Source organism: Elgaria multicarinata, chromosome 16, assembly GCF_023053635.1.
Source record: "Elgaria multicarinata webbii isolate HBS135686 ecotype San Diego chromosome 16, rElgMul1.1.pri, whole genome shotgun sequence".
NCBI lineage: Eukaryota > Metazoa > Chordata > Lepidosauria > Squamata > Anguidae > Elgaria > Elgaria multicarinata.
In genome coordinates this window covers 7145017-7157955 of record NC_086186.1, presented here as the reverse complement: position 1 = coordinate 7157955, position 12939 = coordinate 7145017, and the positions used below count along the sequence as shown (strand labels likewise).

At 46.7% G+C, this 12939-nt stretch overlaps 1 protein-coding gene across 1 annotated transcript in view; it reads right to left on the bottom strand.

Annotated features, from left to right (window-relative positions):
* TLN2 (talin 2) overlaps nucleotides 1–12939 on the bottom strand; it is a 119898-nt gene that overhangs the window by 46112 nt on the left and 60847 nt on the right. Inside the window, exons 25-31 of the mRNA XM_063142845.1 lie at nucleotides 12092–12220; nucleotides 11197–11299; nucleotides 9674–9882; nucleotides 7894–8013; nucleotides 7153–7350; nucleotides 2682–2821; nucleotides 843–936 (exon numbers count right to left, since the gene is read on the bottom strand). Coding sequence (XP_062998915.1) covers nucleotides 843–936; nucleotides 2682–2821; nucleotides 7153–7350; nucleotides 7894–8013; nucleotides 9674–9882; nucleotides 11197–11299; nucleotides 12092–12220 — 993 coding nt within the window. The remainder of the gene's footprint in view (nucleotides 1–842; nucleotides 937–2681; nucleotides 2822–7152; nucleotides 7351–7893; nucleotides 8014–9673; nucleotides 9883–11196; nucleotides 11300–12091; nucleotides 12221–12939) is intronic.

Genomic DNA, 12939 nt, shown 5'->3' with positions numbered 1-12939 from the left:
AAGTTGCAGCTAGTGCAAAATGCAGCAGCTAGCCTGCTGGTGGGTACATCTTACAGAGACCACATAACACTGGTCTTAAAGGAATTGCACTGGCTGCCTATATGCTTCTGCTCGGAATTCAAGGTGCTGGTAATGATGTTTAAAGCCCTAAATTGCTTGGGACCTCGATACTTGAGGGAGTGCCTCTCCTTATATATGCCTGCCCGAGACTTGAGATCTGTTGGAGGAGCCCATCTCCGCATCCCAGCAGCACAACACATTCGCTATGATGGGACAAGGGAGAGGGCTTTCTCTGTGGTGGCACCCCCACTGTGGAATGCCCTCCCCTTGGAGGCCCGACTGGCGCCAACGCTGATTTTATTCCGGTGCCAAGTGAAAACATGGCTTTTTAACAAAGCTTTTAATGGTTGAATTCACTAAGCTGGCACATTGTCTTAACTGTTTTAATAGTTTTACTGCTTTTAAATTATATATTGTTTTAACTTGGTTTATGTTTTAATTTGTTTTTAGCTGTGTATGTTTACTGTTTTATATTATATGCTTTTATCTGTACGCTGCCCTGATACGTTGATACAGGGCGGGATATAAATGTTTTAAATAAATAGATAAATAATATTATATTACAAGCTGGGATTACTGGCATTCCCATGTGCTCACCAGATTTCCCTTTAGTGCAACATTCTCCATCCTGGAACACCATTCCCAGCACTCCCCAGCAACGCATCTGAAATGTCAGATTCATTGTAATTCAAACCCGTTTGAATCCTCTGCGGAGGTCTCTGACATCTCTGCTTCCTGTGAATCTCCCCCAAGAACAGTGAACCTACAACCGAGCACCGTACCTCTAGTTCCCGGAGAGCATTATCACACTCTTTTTGCCCAGGGGCTTGCTGAGTGCACAAGCTGATGAGTTGGTTTATACTCTCAGTCACAGCCCTGGAAGGAAAGAGAGATGTACATGGGAAAAGCTGGCGGGTCAGAGTCAACACCGTGGCAGCGGTGCGACGACAGCAACACACTCCTTGCCCCGTGTTCGCGTACAGCTTTTCCAGCATATGTCCAAAGCGGTTTACAACATCAGAGAGGGAAAAGCGAAATCTCCAGCCACAGGAACATGTGTTAAAACTGGGCCACCTGTGATTGGATGAAAATGCGTTGGCATTGCCGGCCATTTAGCTGGCATGAGGACTAGATCATTATGACTTCGGTACGGTAATTGGGTATTTCCAATAGAGGAAGGCGAACTATATTGCGGTGAGGCGAGGAATCAGCGACAAGTTTCTTGATTTATATTCAAATCAGTGGTTCCCAAAGTGGGCGGTACTGCCCCCTTGGGGGCGGTGGGATTGCATAGAAGGGCGTTAAGAGACAAGGGGGCGCCGGGGGTGGTGGTGCTCAAGGTGTTCTTTTCCGAGAAGCGCCTCTCCAGAAGGTCTTAAAACCCAGGGACATTTTTATGGGAGAAGGTAGTTTGGTCCCAATCCATATAGGGGAAGAATCCACACATGTATTAATACCGTTTAAGAAGGGTCCTTTTAATGGTGAATTGAAATGTTTCAAAAGCACCAAAACGCCAATGAAGAGACATACGCTGCTTGGTGTGCCCCACCACGTTGGCTGCAAAACAGAGGCGTTCGCTCTCTTTTCCCTCCCTTCCTCCCTCCTTCCCTCCCTTGGCAAGCCTGCAGCGGGTGCTTAAGATTTTGAATAAATATTCAATTAATTGTTACTGTTTTGAATTTTACTGTTATTATCTTCCTTAGTGGGTCGTTGAAAACCGCTATTCTGAATAATGATTTTTATAGTGTACGTTATGGGGCACTGGGCATGAGTTTTGGAACCAAGGGGGCAGTTACCTGAAAAAGTTTGGGAACCACTGTTCTAACTCTTTGTTGCTGTAGCTGTACATAAATACAGGTACTGTTCTTGGAATAAACACAGTATTAAAATTCTTCCTAGCACCCCCTCAAATAATAATAATAATAATAATCCATAAAAAGCCAAGATAAAACCAAACAAATTAACTTCTTTCTCTCTCCCACCCACTGAAAAACAAATAAGCATAAAATACAACTCAACACCATATCCTTCTTGGGGAAAACCCCAAAAGCCAGATGAGACGGTGTCTACCAAAAGCCAAGGATGTTGGAATAATTCCTCAGTTTCAGAGAGGAATTCTTTGAGAGGAATGGGGCCACAACTATAAAGGCCATGTCTCCTTCAGCAGATTGTGTATTGCACGTATAGATGGCAACAGAAGTAAGGTCTTTCGATGGACAGAGAAGGTGGCAGGGTTGACATAGAAGAGACCATCTCTAAGGCATGTGGGTCCTATCTAAGGCAGTTGCCTATATTGATATTTTTCTTCTCCCAGTCATTTCCATTTGGGAAAACAGAGGCCATTCCAAAGGTGACAGGTGGCTCCGAGGTCAGTGGGGCAGTGAATCTGCTCCGGGTTCCAGTCAGAACTCAAAAGGAGCTCTCCAAGGTCCTTTGCAAGGCTAAATGCTTTGCATCTTGGATAGCTCCTTTAGAGGTCTAACTGGTTGTGACTGAAACCTGGAGCGGATTCTCCGCCCAGTGACGTCAGGGCCAACAGCCACCACTGCCTCAGGGGGAAACCAGAGAAGAACCCTCCCCAGTCACTCCAACTTAAAAAGGAGGCCAACGTTGATCCTTACCTCGCCGCGGCCGCTAAGAGGTTCTTGGCGTTGGGAGCCCCTGGATCCACCGAGAGAGACTTGGCGGCCAGAAGCAGCTTGCTGGAAGCCATAGAGATGTTCTTGAGGTTGCCTATCACTTGGATCTGGTCCTCCTTCGTCTGCAAGGCCAGAGGGGCAAATCACGACACAGATTTAGCGCAGGAGGGGGGAAGGCGGCTAAAACACTAAGTGCTGCGTCCGCATTTCCATTAGGACCACTGGGACAGCGCAGAAAACAATGCAGAGGGAACCCTTGGCCATGCGAATGGTAAAGGAGCTCACGTCCGGGCAGTCAGACGCCTCCAACAATAGGGGCTTTCATGGGTTAAAGAGGGGAGCCGGGCAGAGCTTTGAAGCAACTGGCTGAACAGGCCTTCTGTCTGCTTGCCCCTCTCTGCCTGGCACAACCATCCCGCCATTGTTCGGCGAACAGCGGGGCCCGGCAGCTCGCTTTGCACGGCAGGCGACGTGGGAAATTGATCGCGGGCTCCGAGGACTGCAGCTAATTTGCGTGTCTTCGCTGCCAGGGCTTAATTAGCATATAATTTCCATGAATATGACAAGACGGCAAGCTGCAGCGGGTGGCTGTAGGAATCGCACTGGCAAGCCTGCCGCAGAGGGATGGAGCGGCCGACGTTGCATAATCTTCAAGAGGGCTCTTGCGGCCTCAAAGCATGGAGCGCCTGGGCCCCGACCCCCAGGGTATGCACTGGGGCTCATCAATCTGTCTAGGTGAGAGCTGAATGAATATATTTCCCCTAGACAAAAATTACTTGATTACATTCTTTGTTATCTTTCTGACCGATCTTCCCTTGAGCAAATCTGTATATTGTTGGCTGGTAATAATGTATTTATTACAGATCTGGTTGCGAAATTTGCCTCAGCGAATTTCTGGTTGCACTCCCCCTAAAGGATCGAGTCTGTAGTTTGGGGGTGCTCTTGGATCCAGAACTGTCACTTGAGGCACAGGTGAACTCAGTGGCAAAGAGCACCTTTTATCAGCTTAGGCTGATATATCAACTGCGCCCCTATCTGGACAGAGATAGCCTAGCTACAGTTATCCATGCTCTGATAACCTCTTGTTTGGATTACTGCAGTGCGTTATTTATTTATTTATTTATTTATTACATTTCTATACCGCCCAATAGCCGGAGCTCTCTGGGCGGTTCACATAGGTGGGGCTGCCTTTTAAAACAGTCTGGAAACTTCAACGGGTACAAAACAGGGCAGCACGCTTACTAACAGGGACTGGCCAACGAGACCACGCCAGTCCTTTTCCAGCTTCATTGGCTGCCAGTCCAGGTCCGGGCCCGATTTAAAGTGCTGGTATTAACATTTAAAGCCTTAAATGGCTTGGGGCCAGGCTACCTGAAGGAACGCCTCCTCCCATATGTACCTGCCCGGACCCTAAGGTCATCCTCAGGGGTCCTTCTTCGTGAGCCCCTGCCAAAGGAAGTGAGGCAGGTGGCTACCAGGAGGAGGGCCTTCTCTGCTGTGGCACCCCGGCTGTGGAATGAGCTCCCTAAGGAGATTCGCTTGGCACCTACATTGTATGCTTTTAGACGCCAGGTGAAGACCTTTTTATTCTCCCAGCATTTTAACTGTCTATAAATAAATTTTAACTTGGTGTTTTAAATTTGTAATTTTGCATTGCTGCTGTTTTTATCTGGTTGAGCTTTTATATTGTATTTTATATTATGGTTTTATACTGTTGTTTTATACTTTGAATGTTTTTAATTTTTGTGAACCGCGCAGAGAGCTCCGGCTATTGGGCAGTATAGAAATGTAATAAATAAATAAATAAATAAATTAGCTGCAAGGAAGTTGATAGCGAGGCACCAAGACTCCCAACAAGTTTCATAATGGAGAGCTAGAGGTTTCGTTCCGGTATATGTACTGATCTAGTTCCCCACTCACGACTTAACGTATGTTAATGTGATTTTTATCTTTATATTCCAATTGTGTTCATTATTTTAATCTTACTTTATATTATCCACTTTTAACCTTATTTAACTTATTTATTTTAGCTTATCTTTTTACTTGTTTTTATTATGTCAAATTGTGATGGCGTATCGCTTTTAGCAATAAAGATTTCATTCATTCATGAAAGCAAGGAAGTTAAGGAAACAGGTTAAAATGCAATTTTATAAGCTAAAATATAATGTTAAATGTAACATACACAGAGCATTTCACATGTACAATAATACAACAAAACAATCGAACTGCTAGACAAAAAATGCTCAGTAGACTTCATCAATTTGGCCAGATGTGTTTCGACTCTTGGTCTTAGTGCCGGCACTAATCAGCTTGGGCAGGTCTAATTAACTTTATTTAAAATATATATATTTTGAAAAATACAGCAGTAAGTGTTTGCCTTTACCCTGGCTCTTACAAGTGTTTGTATTTGTTCCATAGCACACTGGTCACTGAGGAAGACCAAGAGTCGAAACGCGTCTGGCCAAATTGATTAAGTCTACTGAGCATTTTCTGTAGAGCAGTTTGAATGTTTTGTTGCATTATTGTACATGTGAAATGCTCTATGTATGTTACTTTTAACATTATATTTTAGCTTATAAAATGGCATTTTTAACCTGTTTCCTTAACTTCCATGCTTTCATTTATATTGTGTTAGGTTAAGGTTATCACCTTTTTGTTGCATAGATTAGCTGCGCTGATGAAAGAATGTTTTAAAACCTGCAACGTGGACCAATCTGAGCTTGGAATTCTCAGGCATGTGAGTGAGAAAGCTGAGGGCAGAGGTTTGTTCTGTGGCGCTCCCAAAGGCCTTAACTGGGCACTGAGAGAGACTTCCCCTTACTGCTGCTGTGCCTAAAGGGAAGTCGCATTTGGGGTGAAAACATCCGGTCTCTCTCCAAGGCAAGAACTCATTCCACAGCTCCATATGACAGTTACACGTTTGTTTATCCTCTGCAAAGCGATAACATCACTGCGCATGGGAGCTGGGAGGTTAGCATGGGAGGTGAGAAAGCAAGAGGACCAAGCAGGCTAGGTGGGAGATTCAGGACAGATAAAAGAAAATACTTCTTCACACAGCACATAGTGAAATTATGGAACTCACTACCACAAGATGTCGCGATGGCCACCAATTTGGATGGCTTTAAAAGGGGGTTGGATAAATTCCTGGAGGAGAAGGCCATCCATGGCTACTAGCCCTGATGGTTGTGTGCTGCCTCCAGTATCCGAGGCAGTAAGCCTGGGTGCACCATACACATCCCTACTTTAGATGTTGCTTCTAATGATTAAGAGGCTGGAGCATCTCCCCTATAAGGGAAGGTTACCTCAGCTGGGATTGTTTAGCTTGGAAGAAAGGAGGCTAAGGGGAGACATGATAGAGGTGTACAAAATTAGGCATGGTGTGGAGAATATGGATAGGGAGACATTTTTCTCCCTCTCTCAAAATACTAGAACCCGGGGTCATCCCATGAATCTGATTGGTGGGAGATCCAGGACAAATAAAAGGAAGTACCTCTTCACACAGCGCATAGTTAAACTATGGAACTCACTACCACAAGATGTAGTGATGGCCACCAATTTGGGTGGCTTTAAAATGGAGTTGGATGAATTCCCAGAGGAGAAGGAGATCAATGGCTACTAGCCCTGATGGTTGTGTGCTATCTCCAGTATCCGAGGCAGTAAGCCTGTGTGCACCAGTTGCTGGGGAACATGGGTGTGTGTGGGGTGCTGTAACACCATGTCCTGCTTTGCTGGCTGATGGCTGGTTGGCCACTGTGTGAACAGAGTGCTGAACTAGATGGACCCTTGGTCTGATCCAGCATCAGGGCTCTTCTGATGTTCTTACATTACATTTCAACTTTTATATCCTGTGTTTGCTTTCTGGGGGAGGCCCCAAAGTGGCTGTCAACTCCCAAAGAAAGAAGAGTAACGCCAGCCTACTCTCTCCTGCCAAGCCATGGATGAGAAGGGGAAACTACACCTGTTGTGGGTGCCTGCCTGAGTCCTGGAGTCGGACGGGCTCCCACGCATCACGCCCCACTGCCGGACTCAGTGGTGCATTTGCATCCTTGTGTTCCGAGCGCCCGTGAGGCCCAACGAGCGTGCAGCAGCTATCTGCCGTCGTCCGGAGCCTCCTTTGTGCACCACATTGGGGGCTCCGGAAATTACATCCCCCCCGTTGTGTAACTGGAGCCTTTACAGCCGCAATTTACGCAACAGGGGAAATGCACAATTTTCAGAGTCTCCACTGTTGCATACTATGGCGGCTCTGGAAATCATGCATTTCCCTATTGCGTAAATAGCGGACGTAAAGGCCGCATTTATGCAACCAGGGCAGGGGAGGAAGTCTGTAATTTCCGGAGCGAGGGTAGATAGCTGCCAAGAGCTCGTTGGTCCTCACCAAGCCTCAAAAGAAGCTCAAGTGGCCCGACAGGTGGGGCCGGGGGGCTGGGAGACTTCACCCAGACCTACTCACCTGAGCTTGCCCAGCCATTTCGATCCCGGCGTCAAGGAACTCGTCAAAATCCTCGCTGAACTTTCCGGAGGCGGCCGCCAACTCGCCGCTCTGGCCCCGTGTGGCGTGGACAACCTCCCCCGCCGATTGGTTCAGATCAGCTGCAGCCTGGTTGAGTTCGCTCTGCGCCTCTTGGAAGGATTTTGAACTGGGGGGCAGCTACAAGTGGGGGGGGGGAGAGAGAGCGTGTTCTGGGTCGTTATGCAGTTTTTATGGAAAGCGCCAATGATGCACACGGTGGCACTCACCAGAGGCTAAGGACGAGAGGACAGGTCCCTGCCCCAAGAGGCTTGCAATCTAAAACGTGACGCAAGGGAGAAAAACAGAGGAAGGGATGGGAACAGGAGGCCCTAGCAATAAACAGGGAGAGCATGTGATTATTTCAGTTCCATGCACTTTGGCTTAGTTCCAGTAAGATTCAGAGATTGCGTGGTTCTGCCAACCTTCCAAAATCAGGCTAAGAGCACTCAAACATCTTTTGCAACAAGTCTTTTGAAGACCTGGTCTACACATGCAGTACAACAAGGAGGTGGAATAGACTGTACCACTCCAGTACCCCCCAAGGGAACAGGTTTTTATTTAGGACTAAATTTAAGAGCAAGTGGTTCTGTTGAGACACATCCTTATTTACAGGTTTCGTTTATGTTTTTTTAAGTCCAGCTTCACATTATTACAGAGAACAAATGTTTAAAAGCAGCTCACCGATTCCACAAGCAATTTCTTGCTAGATTCACCAATGCTCTTCAACGCCACATCCACGTCCTTTTGGCCGGGAAGGCAATTCACGCAATTGTTCAGTGAATGTGAGACAGCTTTGGCCACCTTCAGGGGAAAAAAACCACAGGCACATGCACAAAGTTAACGAGAAACCAACCTGATGCAGCCCACAAGCTCTGGGCAGGTGTGGGGTGTGGTTCTCTGTATTCCTGAGCATCGACATGAGAAATTAATTTCAGTTTGTTTTGATCAGGATTTAACCAGTTGGCACCTTCCAGACCGAACACGGCCTCAGACGCAATCTGCAGTCGATGTCAGTACGCTTCCGAACTTGTTGTGTGATTTGCGGGGGGCCCAAAACGGCGTTCAACAGCATGCATACATTTGAAAAATGTGCATGAAAAAAATCATGCTTCTGTAAACTGCACTTTCATCAATGGTTCATCGATGGGGGAAGAATGCATATTTTTTTGAAGATGCGCATAACTGATGCATGCGTTTGGAAAAAATGCGCACTAAAAATATATATATGCATGGAAACAAAACCAACCAACCAACCAACCAACCCAGATGGACTCAAGTTGGAACAAGCTTTGAGATGGAATCTGGAAAGCTCTGGCAACCTTGGGTTTTGCTGATTCACACCTTCTTAGTCATCCCTGAGATTTTTCATCATGTTGGGAAGGAACAGAAATTCCAGGAACCATTGCTTTTTCCACCTCTCTTTGGAAGAATGAACCAATGGCCGTCCCTCCAAAGCCACCGACGTCCAGACCCAGTAGGCCTGCCTTCCCCACCCTTGTGCTCTCCATATGTATTGGATGAAAATGGCCCCATTCAGACAACTTGCTAAACCAGTAGCAGGGTTTAGCATGTTGTCTGAACGGGGCCAATGAGTTGTAGTCCTACACATATAGAAGGTGACGGATTGAAGAAGACTGCTGTAGGCAGAGGCCGTCTGGCTGCCATCATGATAATTAAGTATAGCAATCTTCTAAATAAATAGGAAAAGAAAGAAAACCAAGTTGCGGAACGCCCTCTCTTACAGAGGCCCAGCTGGCTGACCTGCTTCTTGCATATTGCCAAACTGTTAAAACTTGGTATTTTGAGCAAAACGTAGGGGTGAAAGTAATAAATTTTGAGAACTTGACTGCTTTAATCTCCCTTTGTGTGTGTGTGTGTGTGTGTGTGTGTGTGTGGCTGCGATTGTATTGCTGATAACATATTATTTCTTGATCTGTCTGATATGATGTTATGAGCCTCCTCCATTTCCAAGAATCCGACACGTTGAATCCGCTGCAGACGGGCCTCTCCAGGCCGTGCGGAGTCGGTGGCCTTTCAGATCTTTTTCTTTAACTGTGCCGAAATTTACAAAAATGTGTTCGTAGGAAAATACGCAAGTTTCTGCTGAGACTGGAAATTATACATGGGGAAAAGTTGAGCGGGATGGGGGACAGTATGCAAAATGTTACGTATTGAACGTAAATTACGTAAATTGCTATAAACCCTTTTGACGAATTATTTGCGCATTTTTTTGCATAACAAATTAAAAAAATTCTATGAATGGACGCCGGAATGAACGACACCATGCAATCCATGGAACACCCACAGGACGGATTTCACAAAATCTGGATATCCCCATTTGGCGGTGGGAGTAATTGGGCAGTCTACAACAGCCCACCGCCTCATTCACGATGTGGGAACTGGGGCGTCTTCTGCTTGCTCCTGTACAGTAAGACAAAGCCCCGTCCGTTTCACCACTCACCTGGGCCAGCCTCTGCTGGCTTTCGGCATCGCCAGGAGCCACCAAGGCCTGCTTTGCTTCCTGGATAAGCATGGCGGAGCCTTCCATGACGTCCCGCGCAGAATCCAGCATTGCATGCGCCGCAGCGGGGTCACTGGTAGATGCTGCGACTCCCCGGGCTGCCTGAGCCAAAGTCTTCAATGCCTGAGCTGTCTCCCTTGCAGCAACCCCTGGATTAACGAATTTACATTTATATTTCTGTATAAATATAGCCAAGTTTGCATCGAGCCCATAATTCATATATACAACATGGTCGCATCCGTCATGCTTGGGCATCCCTTCAAATTCACAGAAGGGAACCCCCTCCCCAATTAATATGCAATGCAAGCGAGATGGCCGTGCTTTCAATGAAAATACCCCAACGTCTAATTGAGCATCCCTCCTGGGCGATTGTCCATCTTTTGTTTTGTTTTGTCTTGACTTTTCCTTTTGCTCTTGGAGTAGAAGTATTTATTTATTTATTTTCTACATTTTAAACAAACAAACAAAAATTCCCGCTTTTCTATAACCTCCTCAATCTGATCTACTCATCACAGAGCGGAGGGATACTGGGCATTAACAAAAAAACCCCAAAACCCTGGGGATCTGCGGAGTCACACCGGACAGCAAACGTCGGCTTCAACGCAGCAAGACTTTGCAACTGAAAAAACAGACCCACCCTAATTCAATTACTGCTGCTTCAAAACTAAAGTGCAGCTGAAATCGGTTCCATCTTGGGGCACATTACGAAAGGGAGAGACGCTCTAAGGAGCTTTATCAGCTGGATATGGAAACCTTATGGAAGGCAGAACGTAATTGACAGAGGTAATTGACATAATCGCTCCATGAGCCTTTCGCTATCAGACCACTAATCCCCTGAGGATAAAGCAGCATTGCCTATACTAAAAACGGAAGGTCCTAGTCGTCAATTCATTTTCATATTGTGTGGCGCAGAGCGGCAAAGCAGCAGTTTCTGCAGCCGAAACTCTCCCCACGGCCTGAGTTCGATCCCAACGGAAGCTGGTTTCAGGCAGCCGGCTCGGGTCGACTCAGCCTTCCATCCTCCCAAGGTCGGTAAAATGAGTACCCAGTTAGCTGGGGGGAAGGTAATCACGGCCGGGGAAGGCAACGGCAAACCACCCCGCTATAAGGCCTGCCAAGAAAACGTCAGCGAAAGCTGGCGTCCCTCCAAGAGTCAGTAATGACTCAGTGCTTGCATGAGATGTTCCTTTCCTTTCTATTTTTGATAAAGGAATACAGCTGATGTAGTCTATGGGCAGGAACTTGGACATTTAGATGGCCTGGCTGCAGCTGGGCATATTGTACTACACACGAGATGGCTGCAAATACAGGAGAATGCTTTCATCAGCAATTTGTTGCCAAGAATTCAAATACTTTTTAAAAAAGTGGACAGCCCACTGAGTCCAATGCGTTTGCTGCAGTCGACAAGATGCCGCTATAATGGATTCTTTTTCCTGGCAAACTTTTGACAAGTTGTCTTGTACCTGTATAATGTTCGTTGCCTTGCGCCGCGCAGGTCAACAGCTGGGCCATGGATGAGCCGACAGCTTTGGAGGTGCTTCCCAGGTCCTGAGCGCATTTTTCAAGCTGAATGGGGAAAAGGCCATGCTAACATGAACCAAAGAGGAAAGGTAACACTCGGCAATGACCCACCAAAACAAATGGATCCTTCAGCGCAAGGAACACTGCCGTTGCAGTGATCCTGCTCCACTGAATACATAGAATTCTCACTGATTGCAGGGTGCTCTCAGTGGTGGCCCCTACTCTATGGAAAACGCTTCCTGGAGCAGTATGACTCCTCGGGTGCCATTCCATCAGTAGACAAAGCGCAATCTACTTCGCAATGTCCTTCCCAGTTTGAGACCCTTCCGAGTTTGAAACCCCTCATCTGCACACCAGGTCGTGGGACTGCTTTACAGTTTTAGATTATAATGTCAATGTCCCAGAGAATATCAGTGAATGGATATTGCCAGTTAATAAATATAATAATAATAATAATTTATTTCTTACCCGCCTCTCCCTTTGGATCGAGGCGGGGAATAACATTAGAACAGGAATCAATACATCTTAAAAATTCTTGATTTTACATTGATCTGGATAGGTCTGCCGGAAAAGGCTAGTCTTTAAAGCTGCCTTAAAATCACACAGAGAGTTAATTTTACGAATCTCCCCCGACAGGCCATTCCACAATCTGGGGGCGAAAGAAGAAAAGGTCCTCTGGGAAACTGGTGTCCGCCTAGTTTTAGCTGACTGAAGTACATTCACCCCAGAGGACCTGAGTGTGCGGGGCGAACTATATGTTAAAAATTATGTCTTCAGTTTTAACCGTGCTTGGAAGGCCCAACAATATCCCACCCCCTCAGACGTTCTCCGCTTTACCGTTTCTCCTGGAAGTGGTTTCAGCTGCCCATCAAGAGCCGCCATCTTTGCGTCCTGCAGTTCATTCTTGAGCGTTTGGACAGTGTTTAAGGCAGAGTCGATTTCCATGGGTCCGCAGGCTTCATGCGCCTGTACACCAGAGAGAGGAGCCCCAGAACATGCTCATTATCAAAGTGGCTCCCACTATCACCAACACACACACGGTTCCCAGGAGGCCTGTTCGGTGTTCCAGGGTTGCCACGTCAAACTGCGATGCTCGTGGGAATGACAGATCATCACAGATCCAACAAAGCAGTGATAAACATCTTTGGCGACATCCCGTTGAAGGGAGCCGGTTCTGGTATTCAGCTACAACCGCTGAAGTGTTGAGTAATGGCTGATACAAACTCAACCATGGAAAAGGGTCATAGTCGAGAGAGATCAGTACATGACTGATCATCTAAAGCAGGGATGCAGATCTTGAGGCCTGCGGGCCAAAACTGGCCCAACTGGAATCCCAATCTGGCCCTCTGCGGTTACCCAGATGGCTCCACCCCTTCCCTTTTCCCTTGCTCCCTTTCCCCTGACCTCTGATCCTTTGGTCGTTTTCCATTTTTTGTGCAGTTTTCTGCACAAAAACGCCTCTCCTTAGGCTTAGTTACTGGCAGTAAGAGCTGTAAACTGAAATAAGCTGGTATTTTTGGTATTTTGCCCCCTCCCCCCATTGCCTTAGCCCCCCCTCCCAGCTTCCCCAAAGTGGAATTTGGCTTTCGGGCCGATAGAGATTTGACCCGCCTGATCTAAAGTGAGAGGCACAAATGTCTTCAATGAGAGCCAACATTCTGAGAAGGCAGAGCCACCCTTCAAAT